Source organism: Pinus tabuliformis, chromosome J (genome assembly GCF_031772625.1).
Source record: "Pinus tabuliformis cultivar Carrire ecotype Pingquan chromosome J, CPIR1, whole genome shotgun sequence".
Lineage (NCBI taxonomy): Eukaryota > Viridiplantae > Streptophyta > Pinopsida > Pinales > Pinaceae > Pinus > Pinus tabuliformis.
The window spans coordinates 950,719,719-950,733,003 of record NC_142295.1 but is presented as its reverse complement, the minus strand read 5'-3'; the positions used below and the strand labels follow the sequence as shown (position 1 = coordinate 950,733,003).

Genomic DNA, 13,285 nt, shown 5'->3' with positions numbered 1-13,285 from the left:
GAATTCAGTGAACAAATTTTTTTTTTGGAATATTTTAGAAATACTTGGCTGTCCAACGACAAAATATGTAAGCTTCTTATTGGTGGTTATAATGACTCTATTTTTCATGTCATATGTATACTTATTAATATATAACTAATAAATTTCTTTCTACAGATATGTGGGCAAAAGCATACAGAAATTTTCCACATTCAAATCAAGATACGAACAACGCCATTGAATCTTACCATCGATATATCAAGGAAAGGTACCTATGTGAGAAGAACAATGCATGCCACAGAAGGGTTGATTGGTTAATCTATGTTTTGTTGACAAAGGTTTGTATTATTTTACAATCATATGCGCACATCTTCCGTATATGCCCAGTTTCCGTATATGCCTACATCTTCCGTATATGCCCAGTTTCCGTATATGCCCACATCTTCCGTATATGCGCACATCTTCCGTATATGCCCAGTTTCCGTATATGCCTACATCTTCCGTATATGCCCAGTTTCCGTATATGCCCACATCTTCCGTATATGCCCAGTTTCCGTATATGCCCACATCTTCCGCATATGCGCACATCTTCCCTATATGCCCAGTTTCCGTATATGCACACATCTTCCGTATATGCCCAGTTTCCGTATATGCCTACATCTTCCGTATATGCCCACATCTTCCGTATATGCCCAGTTTCCGTATATGCCTACATCTTCCGTATATGCCCACATCTTCCGTATATGCCCAGTTTCCGTATATGCCTACATCTTCTGTATATGCCCAGTTTCCGTATATGCCCACATCTTTCGTATATGCCCAGTTTCCGTATATGCCCACATCTTCCGTATATGCGCACATCTTCCGTATATGCCCAGTTTCCGTATATGCCTACATCTTCCGTATATGCCCAGTTTCTGTATATGCCCACATCTTCCGTATATGCCCAGTTTCCGTATATGCCCACATCTTCCGTATATGCGCACATCTTCCGTATATGCCCAGTTTCCGTATATGCCCACATCTTCCGTATATGCCCAGTTTCCGTATATGCCCACATCTTCCGTATATGCGCACATCTTCCGTATATGCCCAGTTTCCGTATATGCCTACATCTTCCGTATATGCCCAGTTTCCGTATATGCCCACATCTTCCGTATATGCCCAGTTTCCGTATATGCCCACATCTTCCGTATATTCCCAGTTTCCGTATATGCCCACATCTTCCGTATATGCGCACATCTTCCGTATATGCCCAGTTTCCGTATATGCCCACATCTTCCGCATATGCGCACATCTTCCCTATATGCCCAGTTTCCGTATATGCACACATCTTCCGTATATGCCCAGTTTCCGTATATGCCTACATCTTCCGTATATGCCCACATCTTCTGTATATGCCCAGTTTCCGTATATGCCTACATCTTCCGTATATGCCCACATCTTCCGTATATGCCCAGTTTCTGTATATGCCTACATCTTCCGTATATGCCCAGTTTCCGTATATGCCCACATCTTCCGTATATGCCCAGTTTCCGTATATGCCCACATCTTCCGTATATGCGCACATCTTCGGTATATGCCCAGTTTCCGTATATGCCTACATCTTCCGTATATGCCCAGTTTCCGTATATGCCCACATCTTCCGTATATGCCCAGTTTCCGTATATGCCCACATCTTCCGTATATGCGCACATCTTCCGTATATGCCCAGTTTGGGCATATGCGCACATCTTCCGTATATGCCCAGTTTCCGTATATGCCCACATTTTCCGTATATGCGCACATCTTCCGTATATGCCCAGTTTCCGTATATGCCTACATCTTCCGTATATGCGCACATCTTCCCTATATGCCCAGTTTCCGTATATGCACACATCTTCCGTATATGCCCAGTTTCCGTATATGCCTACATCTTCCGTATATGCCCACATATCCTACCATGTGAAGATACAAAATCTTGGCCCTTGTTGATCATAGACTTATTGGGCAACTCACTAGGATTTGGCTCTTTCACAAAATTATGAAAACTTGTTTGAAGAATACCTATAAGCCTCATATCAAAAGACACAATGTTGTTGATCTCGTTTCCCGTCAACGATAAAAGTCAACATCCTAGGGACTTTTATATATTCTATGGTGTTTTTATAGAGGTGATACTCCTCTTTCACACACTCACATTTTCTGATTAACTCAAAAATGTGGAATTAAACATTCAACATATTCACCTTTGAGTCGACCATGTGATTTTAAAGAAAATAAATAAAAACAAAAAGAAGTAAATACTATCTTCCGTATATGCCCAGTTTCCGTATATGCCCACATCTTCCGTATATGCCCAGTTTCCGTATATGCCCACATCTTCCGTATATGCGCACATCTTCCGTATATGCCCAGTTTCCGTATATGCCTACATCTTCCGTATATGCCCAGTTTCCGTATATGCCCACATCTTCCGTATATGCCCAGTTTCCGTATATGCCCACATCTTCCGTATATGCGCACATCTTCCGTATATGCCCAGTTTCCGTATATGCCTACATCTTCCGTATATGCCCAGTTTCCGTATATGCCCACATCTTCCGTATATGCCCAGTTTCCGTATATGCCCACATCTTCCGCATATGCGCACATCTTCCCTATATGCCCAGTTTCCGTATATGCACACATCTTCCGTATATGCCCAGTTTCCGTATATGCCTACATCTTCCGTATATGCCCACATCTTCCGTATATGCCCAGTTTCCGTATATACCTACATCTTCCGTATATGCCCACATCTTCCGTATATGCCCAGTTTCCGTATATGCCTACATCTTCCGTATATGCCCATTTTCCGTATATGCCCACATCTTCCGTATATGCCCAGTTTCCGTATATGCCCACATCTTCCGTATATGCGCACATCTTCCGTATATGCCCAGTTTCCGTATATGCCTACATCTTCCGTATATGCCCACATCTTCCGTATATGCCCAGTTTCCGTATATGCCCACATCTTCCGTATATGCGCACATCTTCCGTATATGCCCAATTTGGGCATATGCGCACATCTTCCGTATATGCCCAGTTTCCGTATATGCCCACATTTTCCGTATATGCGCACATCTTCCGTATATGCCCAGTTTCCGTATATGCCTACATCTTCCGTATATGCGCACATCTTCCCTATATGCCCAGTTTCTGTATATGCACACATCTTCCGTATATGCCCAGTTTCCGTATATGCCTACATCTTCCGTATATGCCCACATTCCGTATATGCCCACATATCCTACCATGTGAAGATACAAAATCTTGGCCCTTGTTGATCATAGACTTATTGGGCAACTCACTAGGATTTGGCTCTTTCACAAAATTATGAAAACTTGTTTGAAGAATACCTATAAGCCTCATATCAAAAGACACAATGTTGTTGATCTCGTTTCCCGTCAACGATAAAAGTCAACATCCTAGGGACTTTTATATATTCTATGGTGTTTTTATAGAGGTGATACTCCTCTTTCACACACTCACATTTTCTGATTAACTCAAAAATGTGGAATTAAACATTCAACATATTCACCTTTGAGTGGACCATGTGATTTTAAAGAAAATAAATAAAAACAAAAAGAAGTAAATACTATCTAATTAAGTCATTCCATGGCACATATCCATTCACATATCATGAGGGAGACACATTTGAAACAAATACATAGACAAAAAATAAAGAAATGGTCCAAATATTTTAAAGAGCTCTAAAATGATTTCATTCAATATCATAAACAATCATAGGAGAACATTCATGAGATTTCAATGCTTAATTAAAAGTATACGAAACCACAAATTCCATGCGCTCTTGGAAATAGCTGTCTATAAGAGTCAAAAAGACATTACAAACTTTAAGTTCAAATAGAGCAGGTGTGTAAAGTACTCTACAAAATTCCTAATACTTAAATGTAAATTGAATGCATTCATCCTTAAGGGACTAGAATGGAACTCGAATGGGACTCTTGAGGAACAATAAATGGTATATATTAAGCTAGAAGAAAGCAAAAGGAATGCAGACAGAATTACAAATGTATAACAAACTTTACAAAGTTGGATGATTTAAGACTAGGGAGAAATAAATGGGAATTGCTTCAAATAAAATATAGAACACTCACAAAATTGCAGAAGGATGACCGACTTAATGAATTATCTATCCCTTATAGCATCAAATGTTGGAGTATACATTAGTCTTTGCATATTTGTTAATCTAACCAATGGGGAAGTTATTCAGGATTAACAATTTCATTTAAATATTTTCTAAGCCATTCTTTAATATAATCCATAGGAAGGACGATTATGTCGTGTCTTACATCTAATGCAAAAGTATGCTCATATGTTTCTTTTGTATTTGAACATAATTGATTGATGACTGATAGTTGGTCTTCATTCTCATTATTATATGTAACTAACCATTTTTTTATTTCTTCCTTCAAAGAATTTGTTAAGTTGTCGAACTCATTACCCCATAATGTCTTAATAACTTCCAATTCTTGTAGCACATCTTTTGGAACTAACATGGAGTCTGTAATCATTCTTGACCCTTGAATATCTTCAACAACTTTAATACATTTAAAGAAACTATTGCTTCGTTAGTCATTAATCTTTGTACACTCAAAAATAGCATCATTTAACATTTTGATTCTAGCATATAATCTTGCCTTTATCTATTTTATTTGCTCCCCATTTGAAATCCCTTGTTGGGTTTTTTATGCCTACTCAATATGAAGATGCACTAGGGACTAAAACTAATTGAACCAAAGTATGATTTCTTATTAACAAAAAATTAATGCTATGAAAATTACCTACATGTTTTTTTTAGGCATTAAGGTTCAAAAATTGATTTAATGGAGGTATGATTCTTTATTATAAAAAATACAACCTTACACAAGTGTTACACGGAAGCATAGTCCTTGCCATTGAAAATAGGGATTATGTTGCTAGAAAATTTGCACATAGAAGGTGATAACATGATACATATAAAGTATACTATGAGATATTTAAACTAATATTAATATAATATGGAGAATATTAATATATATCTTTCATATTTGTAAGATAACAGAAAATGATTATTCTATGAAATTGTTTTACAAAGCACATTTGTATTCATACTTATACATGACAAAGTTTAGTAATTTATATTTTCCAGAAAAAAAAATCTTGTAATTCTATTACAAAGTAGTAACTTTGGTAGGACTCGTTCAAATCACATTTACATTATGTGCATATACAACTAAATGGATGCCACATTTCTATAGATCTAAATTACAAATTGTGTAGTACAATGCATAATTACATAGTGTTGGTCAATTTGGCATGGCGCTTAACATGATGCTAGAGTTTGTCGAGACTAATAATGTGAAAATTGTGAGAGATTTTTCTTGGGTTTATTTTGGCATAAGCATTCAACCATTGACCATTGAAAATTGTAAGGGATATTTATTGGGTTTCCTTAGCCTTAGCATTCAACCATTGACCATCTCATAACTTCGTTTATGTTTTGAAAAAGATATGAAGAAACAATACTTAATAATGTTTCTTTGGTTTTTCTAAAAATGATCATACTATCTTTAATAACTTTGAAAAATAATGGAGAAAATAGGAATTCAAGTAGAGTGGAGAAGGACTAATTTCTAATTATATGAAAATTTCAGTGTAAAATTGAGGATTTAAATAAATGATAACATTACAAGAACTAGTCAAAATCAAGGGTAAAATAGAAATGAAATAAAAATGTATCCTCTATTTGACTTATATATAAATTAGTTAGAAAATAGGATCATAAAAAATAAAGGAAGTATACATATAAGAAGTCATACTTTGCTATTATTAATTTAAATAGATGATGTTGTGTTATTAACAAATCGTAAAGATACTTGTGATAACAATATAATCATTTCATATAATAGTGACATTTTTTCTTAGTAACAACAACAATTTTATATAGTTGTTCTTTGATCTATAGAGTTAGTGAAAGAATCATGAAAGGACATTATCTATTCTATAAATAGTAAATGAAAAAAATAATAATAACAACGATTTTATATAGTTGTTGTATGGGTTATAAAATTAGTTGAAGAATCATAGAAAAATGTTGAAAAGATTGAGAAAATGTGATTAGTAAAACAATTATGTATTAAAATACAAATTGGTTAGAGAAACATTAATGTATTACATATAATATCAAATTTAATCATAAAAATATAAATAAATAAAAATAAAAATAATTTACCCAAATAAAAGTTAAACAAAGGTTAGGTGTCTCAAATAGAATGCTAAGAAATCTATAAATAAATCTCGACTAATAATACATCTAAAGGAAAATTTATATACATAAAAATATATATTTTACAAAAATGAAATAAAATTGAGAACTGAGTACATGTAACGAAACATGATATTATTCATGAAAAAATAAATGAAAATACTTCATGCAAACATAAGCATTTTTTGTTCTCAATCCCACATAAATTTATTCTATATATTGATATTATTCATGAAAAAATAAAATGAAAATACTTCATGCAAACATAAGCATTTTTTGTTCTCAATCCCACATAAATTTATTCTATATATGTGTGATCTATCCATATAGCATATAATTTTTGTTTCACTCCAAAATCTTATTTGTGAATATAGACTGATTGGATATTGATAATGCATTTTGCATGTAAAGTAAAGATGGATTAAAATGTCTATGAACCATTGTAAAGTAATCTGAGTTAAAGGCTCTTCTTCATCCTTATGCTTCTTGCACTCCTTTTTACAGATCATTGCACTTCTTTGTCATTCTCTAACTTCAATGTTTAAAAACAAAGTTAAGGCAAGGCAAGTGAAACAAGAAAAGAGAATCGAAAAGAACCAAATAAATATTTATTACTATAAAATGTTCATATTAAAAAATAGGTATACATTTCTTTTAGTAAAAACTTTCCAAAAACTAAAATTGTTAATTCATTTCTAAAAATTCTATTTTTTTAATTTTATTTTAAAAATAAAATTAAACAAAATCATATATTATTTCATATAAAAAATAAATTAATATATAGTAATCAAGAAAATTCTCTATTTTGTATATAAAATAGTAAGACATTTTTAAATACCCAAATGATATATATATACTATAATTTTAAAAAATTAAATATTAAAACATGTAATCTTTTAGTATTTTTGAGTATTCAATTATTTATCAAAACTAACCCATTTATATATTATTTCATATATTATTCCAGATAAAAAAGATAATCATTAGGGAATTAAAAAACATGTGAATGTATAAGTTTTTTCTCCATGCAAGTTTGATTGAAAAAATAATATCGTTTCTAGTAAGCATAAAATGTAATGAAAAATAAAAACTAAAGTTAACTCTGTTTAAATTGAAGCTGTATAAAATATAAAACAAGACACGGTGTTGATGCAGGCAAGAATGAAAGTTTAGACGTTTAAAATTTTGGAACTTAACTAATATTGTTTGTTTTTCATATCCACTAGCGACTTCTAACGTAGTTAAAAGAATTTTGGTGGCAAAAATGTATATATCCTTTTTGAATCCAGGACTTGCCATTTTCAAGCACAACGTCACCAAAAATAATTTAATTTTAAAAAAAAATTATTTGGAATTGGATTTATTTACAAAATTACAAAATATCTTAGATGTTGGCATTTTAAAGACATACTTAGCATGTGGAAACAATTTTTGGAAAAAAAAATGATGTATTAAAAAGTCTAAAAAAAACAGAGATTACATATATTGAAACTGTCCTTGTAGCCCCTTTATAGATAAAACAATGGCTAAAGTTATATTATTGTAGCCTAAGTCATTTAAACTTGCTGGAATCTTTAGCCTTCAAAGTAGCAAACCTAGTGGGTTTAGTGAGAGCAATGCTAGTTGAACATATATGCTCTATGTATTGTTTGCGTGACTTGAACCCACGAGCTTTCAAGTCCTTTGGCGTGATTTTGGTCCTTTTAACCATAGCATCAACATTTATCTTTTTTGTTTTCTGTGGAAATTAAAACATTATCAATAAATATCAAAATCCACATAGATATAATGAAAATATGCTGACCATGTAACGAATATGAAAATACATTTCATTGACTAGCTATCAATAAATATCAAAATCTATATAGATATAATGAGAATATGGTGAACATCTAAGGAATATGAAAAGAAATTACATTAACTAGTCATAAAAAAATACGTCAATGTTATTATGAGCTAAGATATGTAGTATATAACTTACCTCTCCTAATTTATCTTGAAGTCTAGGTGAATGCCGCAATGGTTGAGGAGAATGTGATTTTTGCTGAGTATCATGTCCACCATCATACATGTGCAAAGGTGTTTTAGGAGATGTATATTCATTACTCTGAACATTAGATTATACATAGATATAAGTATGTGAATCAAAAAGAATTAAATGTAAAAATATGATAAAATTATAAGAGTATAAATAAATATAGTCTTACCTTGCATTGTGACATTGGACATGAAGATGGTTGTAGCATTTGAACCATTTCATTTCCATTCTTCTTAAGGCTTCTACAAGGGGTTTTCATTGATTGTGATGGTTCCAAAGGGAACACCTGCACCATAAATAAGAAATAACACACATGCACATAATAAACAAAAATCAAAGATAAGGATATATAATACAGGACATCCATTTCTCATCCCATCATTATGGTAAAACATAACAATTTAATCCCATCATTATGGTAAAACATAACAATTTATATATTAATATTTTCGCTGGAATAGGTTATATGGATTAAAAACTTACTGGCCCAGTAACCCCTTGAAAACCTTGAAATCTAGGTGAGCGTCGCAATGGTTGGTGGCTTGAATTTGGGGAATTTTGTTGATTAGGCTATGCATATCAATAACAATGAGAAATTAGTATACAATTATAATAAATATAAATATTATTTAATGTTAAAATGTCTAAAAAATTAATATCTGCAAAAAAATGGACTCAACTGTGTTGTCATTGTCCTGATTGGTTTCATCAAAGTTTAATATATGGCTGTGCCCATCTGATCCTTCTTCCCCCACATCATCGGGAACCTCAGTGCTTGCTTTCTCTTTTATAGCAATATCTATGCGCTTCATTGTCTGCATGCGTCTACGAGGTAGACTCTGATCCCAACGTTGAATTTTTTCACAAATCCTTTGCTTCGAAGTGTCATTAAGCTGATCAAATGTAGCAACTGACTGTGAAAACAAGTTTCAATGAATTTAGTCCACAACAATAAATTAATATTAATAGAAAACATATACAGATAAATACTAATAAATACTTACAGCTGAATGAATTTCTTCATTGACAATATTAATAAAAAATCATATACAAATAAATACTAATAAATACTTACAGCTGAAAGAATTTCTTCATTGACAAATCTTTTATATGCTTGTTGTCGTGCACGACATAGCCTTGCATCTAAGTCATATTGTATTTTGGCATTTTGCCTTTTAACTGCACTTGTTGATTTGACCGCCCATGTAGCATTTGCATCTTTTGCTCGACCTCTTTGACGTGGAGGAATTGGTGGGAGATTGTGGGTGGTAGCGCGATGATGATTAAGGCCAGATAACTTAGATCGACTCAAATTCCCCGCACAGCCACCAACAAGACAAGTGAACACTTGCTTGGTGCCTTTGATAGTTACCTCCCATTCATGTCTAATTTCCTCCATTTTCTTACTTCCTTATAAATGAATATGTAAACAACAATGTTGTTAAAAACATCATAAAAACAGATTAAAATAAAAATCAATATTCATATCTATTTTTTTGTGGTCACTGTTGCACATCCGGCAAGGACAAAGTCTGTAAGTGCTTTCATCCACTGATTTTAGTCTGATTTTAGTTTAACGATTATGTTTTTTTCTTTGGAATTTCTTGAAAGAAAAAAATTGCAGAGATTTTAGTAAATGTAAATAAAAATTATGTGTTTTTGACGGTGTTAAATTTATTTCTTAGAGTAGCTTCAAACTGCATTATCATTGGCATTATTAAAGGGCCCATTGGGCTGTTCATCACTTCTTGTGGGAGCCTAAGGATGAAATCTGGGGTGTTGCAGCCAACCAAAAACTGTGCAACCTCATTGCTGAAGTTGTTACAGTTATGGTGCAACAAACTATATGTTTCAGCTGTATAGCGAGGGCTTATTTCTTCCAGGAATTCTTCAAACATTTCCATCGGGACGTGAGTGAAATCCAAATAAATTTGCAATGTACAACTTGTCACACAAAATTCTGATATAAAACAGCAATGATAGTAACTATTTAATGATTTTGATCGAAAAGTCATGCAAAAGATTCTGAAAGTACAGACATGTCTCAATAATCTAAATCCAAATCGCATGCAACAGCCTAGCGAAAGCACAGGGTGGCATTTGAATATCGCCACATAATGCTCAATATTTAAATGTAGAGCAATGCCATTTCGTCCATCAGCTGAATTAAATTACAGAAAATAGAGTTCTGTACAGTTTTAATGGCATCGCCATTATAAAATCTCAAGGAATCTGGGCATAATATTTCATGCGGATATATTCGAATCTGTTTAAGAACAAAAATATATACACATGACCAAAGGCAGTATGTGTATATACATATGCGTTTGTGTATATATTCAAAGCAGTACACAGATATTTAGTCAAATGCGGATTTTACAGTTACAGTGTACGTCTGAGAAGACTGAGATGGTCATGCAGTTTGAAAGAGCATTCATGGTGAAAACTGATGGAAGCATTTAAGCCATAAAATGCCAAGTGTAAGCCGAACATTGGAATAAATTTATTAATTTGCAGACAAACTATATTTTCAGGCTTTTAATTCAAATGTCCTACGAATCATTATAACAATAATGCCTGTTAAAAACATCATAAAAACAGATTAAAATAAAAATCAATATTCATATCTATTTTTTTGTGGTCACTGTTGCACATCCGGCAAGGACAAAGTCTGTAAGTGCTTTCATCCACTGATTTTAGTCTGATTTTAGTTTAACGATTATGTTTTTTTCTTTGGAATTTCTTGAAAGAAAAAAATTGCAGAGATTTTAGTAAATGTAAATAAAAATTATGTGTTTTTGACGGTGTTAAATTTATTTCTTAGAGTAGCTTCAAACTGCATTATCATTGGCATTATTAAAGGGCCCATTGGGCTGTTCATCACTTCTTGTGGGAGCCTAAGGATGAAATCTGGGGTGTTGCAGCCAACCAAAAACTGTGCAACCTCATTGCTGAAGTTGTTACAGTTATGGTGCAACAAACTATATGTTTCAGCTGTATAGCGAGGGCTTATTTCTTCCAGGAATTCTTCAAACATTTCCATCGGGACGTGAGTGACACCCAACTCAACCACTTTCCACGGTTTTCCATAAGGAGTTTGCCCTGTAGGGCTGTGTTGAATACCACCCCCAAAGTAATACACCTTCCCATAAACTACCACACCGGTATGCCAAATTCCTTCAATGGCTTTTCCAAGAAAACTAGTTGAGAGTTGACGAGCAAGTATTCAAACACTGTATTTACAAAAATAAAATTTTTGAGATTTTTACCCAAATCCAAAATTCACTAGGCACGGAGGCAGAGGGTTTAAGCCGACGAACTTCAAACCGCCTCACCCCTGCGGCCGTCTGAGAAAACCCAAGCCCCCTCCCCGCCCTAAAAGAAACAACCTGAACTTTCACACTTACTTAACTATAACTGAATTCAACAAATAAATAGCAATAAAATGTGTCCACAAAAATCGGCGATGAAATCAAATTATCTCCAATAACAATGAAAACGAAATCCGATCTTACGTACAAATCACATACAAGAGAGGATTTACAGGGCGGATTAACTTAATAAGCAGTCAAAAATATATGTTTTACAGTATTGTAGCAGCACTAACCTTGCAGACCTTTGCCTGTCGATAACTAGTGGCCAGGTGCTCCAGGTCTGCGCTGTTCCGAATTGCCGAAGGTGCTCCAGGTCTGCGCTGTTCCGAATTGGGGAATTGAACTGCAGATAATCTCCCGGGACTTTGAAGGCCGGAGGAGGTTGGTGAGCTCTCCCCTCCGGCATTAATCCTGATGCCATCGTATTGATGTGAGGGATGTCCTGGGAACTGCACCGGCGGCGGATCCATACTTCGGCAGATTTACTTCATCAATACAGGGCTTTTTGCGGGCAGGTCGGAGGGCTTTTTGCGGGCAGGTCGGAGGGGTATGATCGATGCCGTCGATTGCTGTCGCCGGGCTCTGACACAGGTACCCCCATAGCATTAACTTTGCTATGGGGGTGGAAATAGGAATTGCCTAGTGAGAGCTGCAGGTGCCGCCGCTGCATGTGGCCCACCGTGAAGGCGATCGTGCAGAGAAAGCGGTTCCAGGACACCCTACCGTCGTACGATTTGTTTATTTGATTTCACCCCACAAAGGAATCATCTAGGTTGATGCGTGCTTGATTCATTGCCATGAGGAACACGCGTTGTAGGACAAAATGCCCACTTTTCTTTTCCCAAAAATTAATTGCCCTTTCCCTTGTTATTTTGATGGACTTTATTCTCACCGTGTTTTCCTGAGAAGGGCGGTTTTTATTATAATGGTTTTAGTTTTGCCGAAAAGCTGCCCAGAAATTAATATACAAGTTGTATATGTTCATGGTTAGATTTAAGTAAGTAGATTATTTAACAATAGATATATATAATCCTTGGAATCTAACTGGGTCCAACAAACTAGATAACCCTTATTTTTATTTTTACTCTCTCTTCCTCATATAATAATTTTAAATTTTTAATCATTATTACAAAATACTATTATAATTTTTTTTAATACATCAAAAATATTAATTTAGTTTTTAAAAGCATGAATTATATAATTTCAGTTTCACATCTGTACTTTTAAAATTTTAAATTAAATTAATATTTAGATTATTTTATTTTAATTTTTAAATTTGATTTAACTTTATTTTCAAAAATTTATTTACATATTTAAATTTCATTTATTTCTATTTTTCAAATATAAAATTCATGAGTTTTAAATATTTTCACGTTATTTTCAATCAGTGTTACTATCTAATAATACTCTGATTTTTTTTCAAAATTAAAAAATACAATTTTGGACCAGATTATGTTTTTTTGTTTTTTAAAATATATAAATGAATTTAATATCTTGAAAAACTATTAAAACTCTCTAGTTTTACAGATCGTGAATTACACAACTTACATTTTTTTTTTTCAATAAATTTCAACCAAAATTACCAACCCTATAATTTAT

The 13,285-nt window shown here is 33.6% G+C and overlaps 1 protein-coding gene across 2 annotated transcripts; it reads right to left on the bottom strand.

The window, feature by feature from the left end:
- Positions 1–7,698: 7,698 nt before the first annotated feature.
- On the bottom strand, positions 7,699–12,308 carry LOC149229939 (uncharacterized). 2 transcript variants are annotated; one of them, XM_089375951.1, is made up of 7 exons: positions 11,920–12,308; positions 9,388–9,722; positions 8,993–9,226; positions 8,796–8,882; positions 8,482–8,598; positions 8,256–8,381; positions 7,699–8,012 (listed from the first exon to the last, which is right to left on the bottom strand). In XM_089375951.1, the coding sequence occupies exons 2-7, from the start codon at positions 9,709–9,711 to the stop codon at positions 7,827–7,829; spliced, it is 1,074 nt and encodes a 357-aa protein (XP_089232077.1). In that variant the 5' UTR covers positions 9,712–9,722; positions 11,920–12,308; the 3' UTR covers positions 7,699–7,826. The 2 variants fall into 2 exon arrangements, with proteins under 2 accessions (XP_089232077.1, XP_089232078.1); XM_089375952.1 differs by having other exon boundaries at positions 8,256–8,318.
- Between the last annotated feature and the right edge of the window lie 977 nt (positions 12,309–13,285).

What these genes read in the sequence shown, in the direction of transcription:
- LOC149229939 (XM_089375951.1), bottom strand. Translation starts at nt 9,711, where the DNA reads ATGGAGGAAATTAGACATGAATGGGAGGTAACTATCAAAGGCACCAAG. An exon ending in ATGAAGAAATTCTTTCAGCT is followed by an intron (nt 9,227 to 9,387) that starts GTAAGTATTTAT and finishes TTGTTTTCACAG; the next exon opens with TCAGTTGCTACATTTGATCA. An exon ending in GTCCAATGTCACAATGCAAG is followed by an intron (nt 8,382 to 8,481) that starts GTAAGACTATAT and finishes TCTAATGTTCAG; the next exon opens with AGTAATGAATATACATCTCC.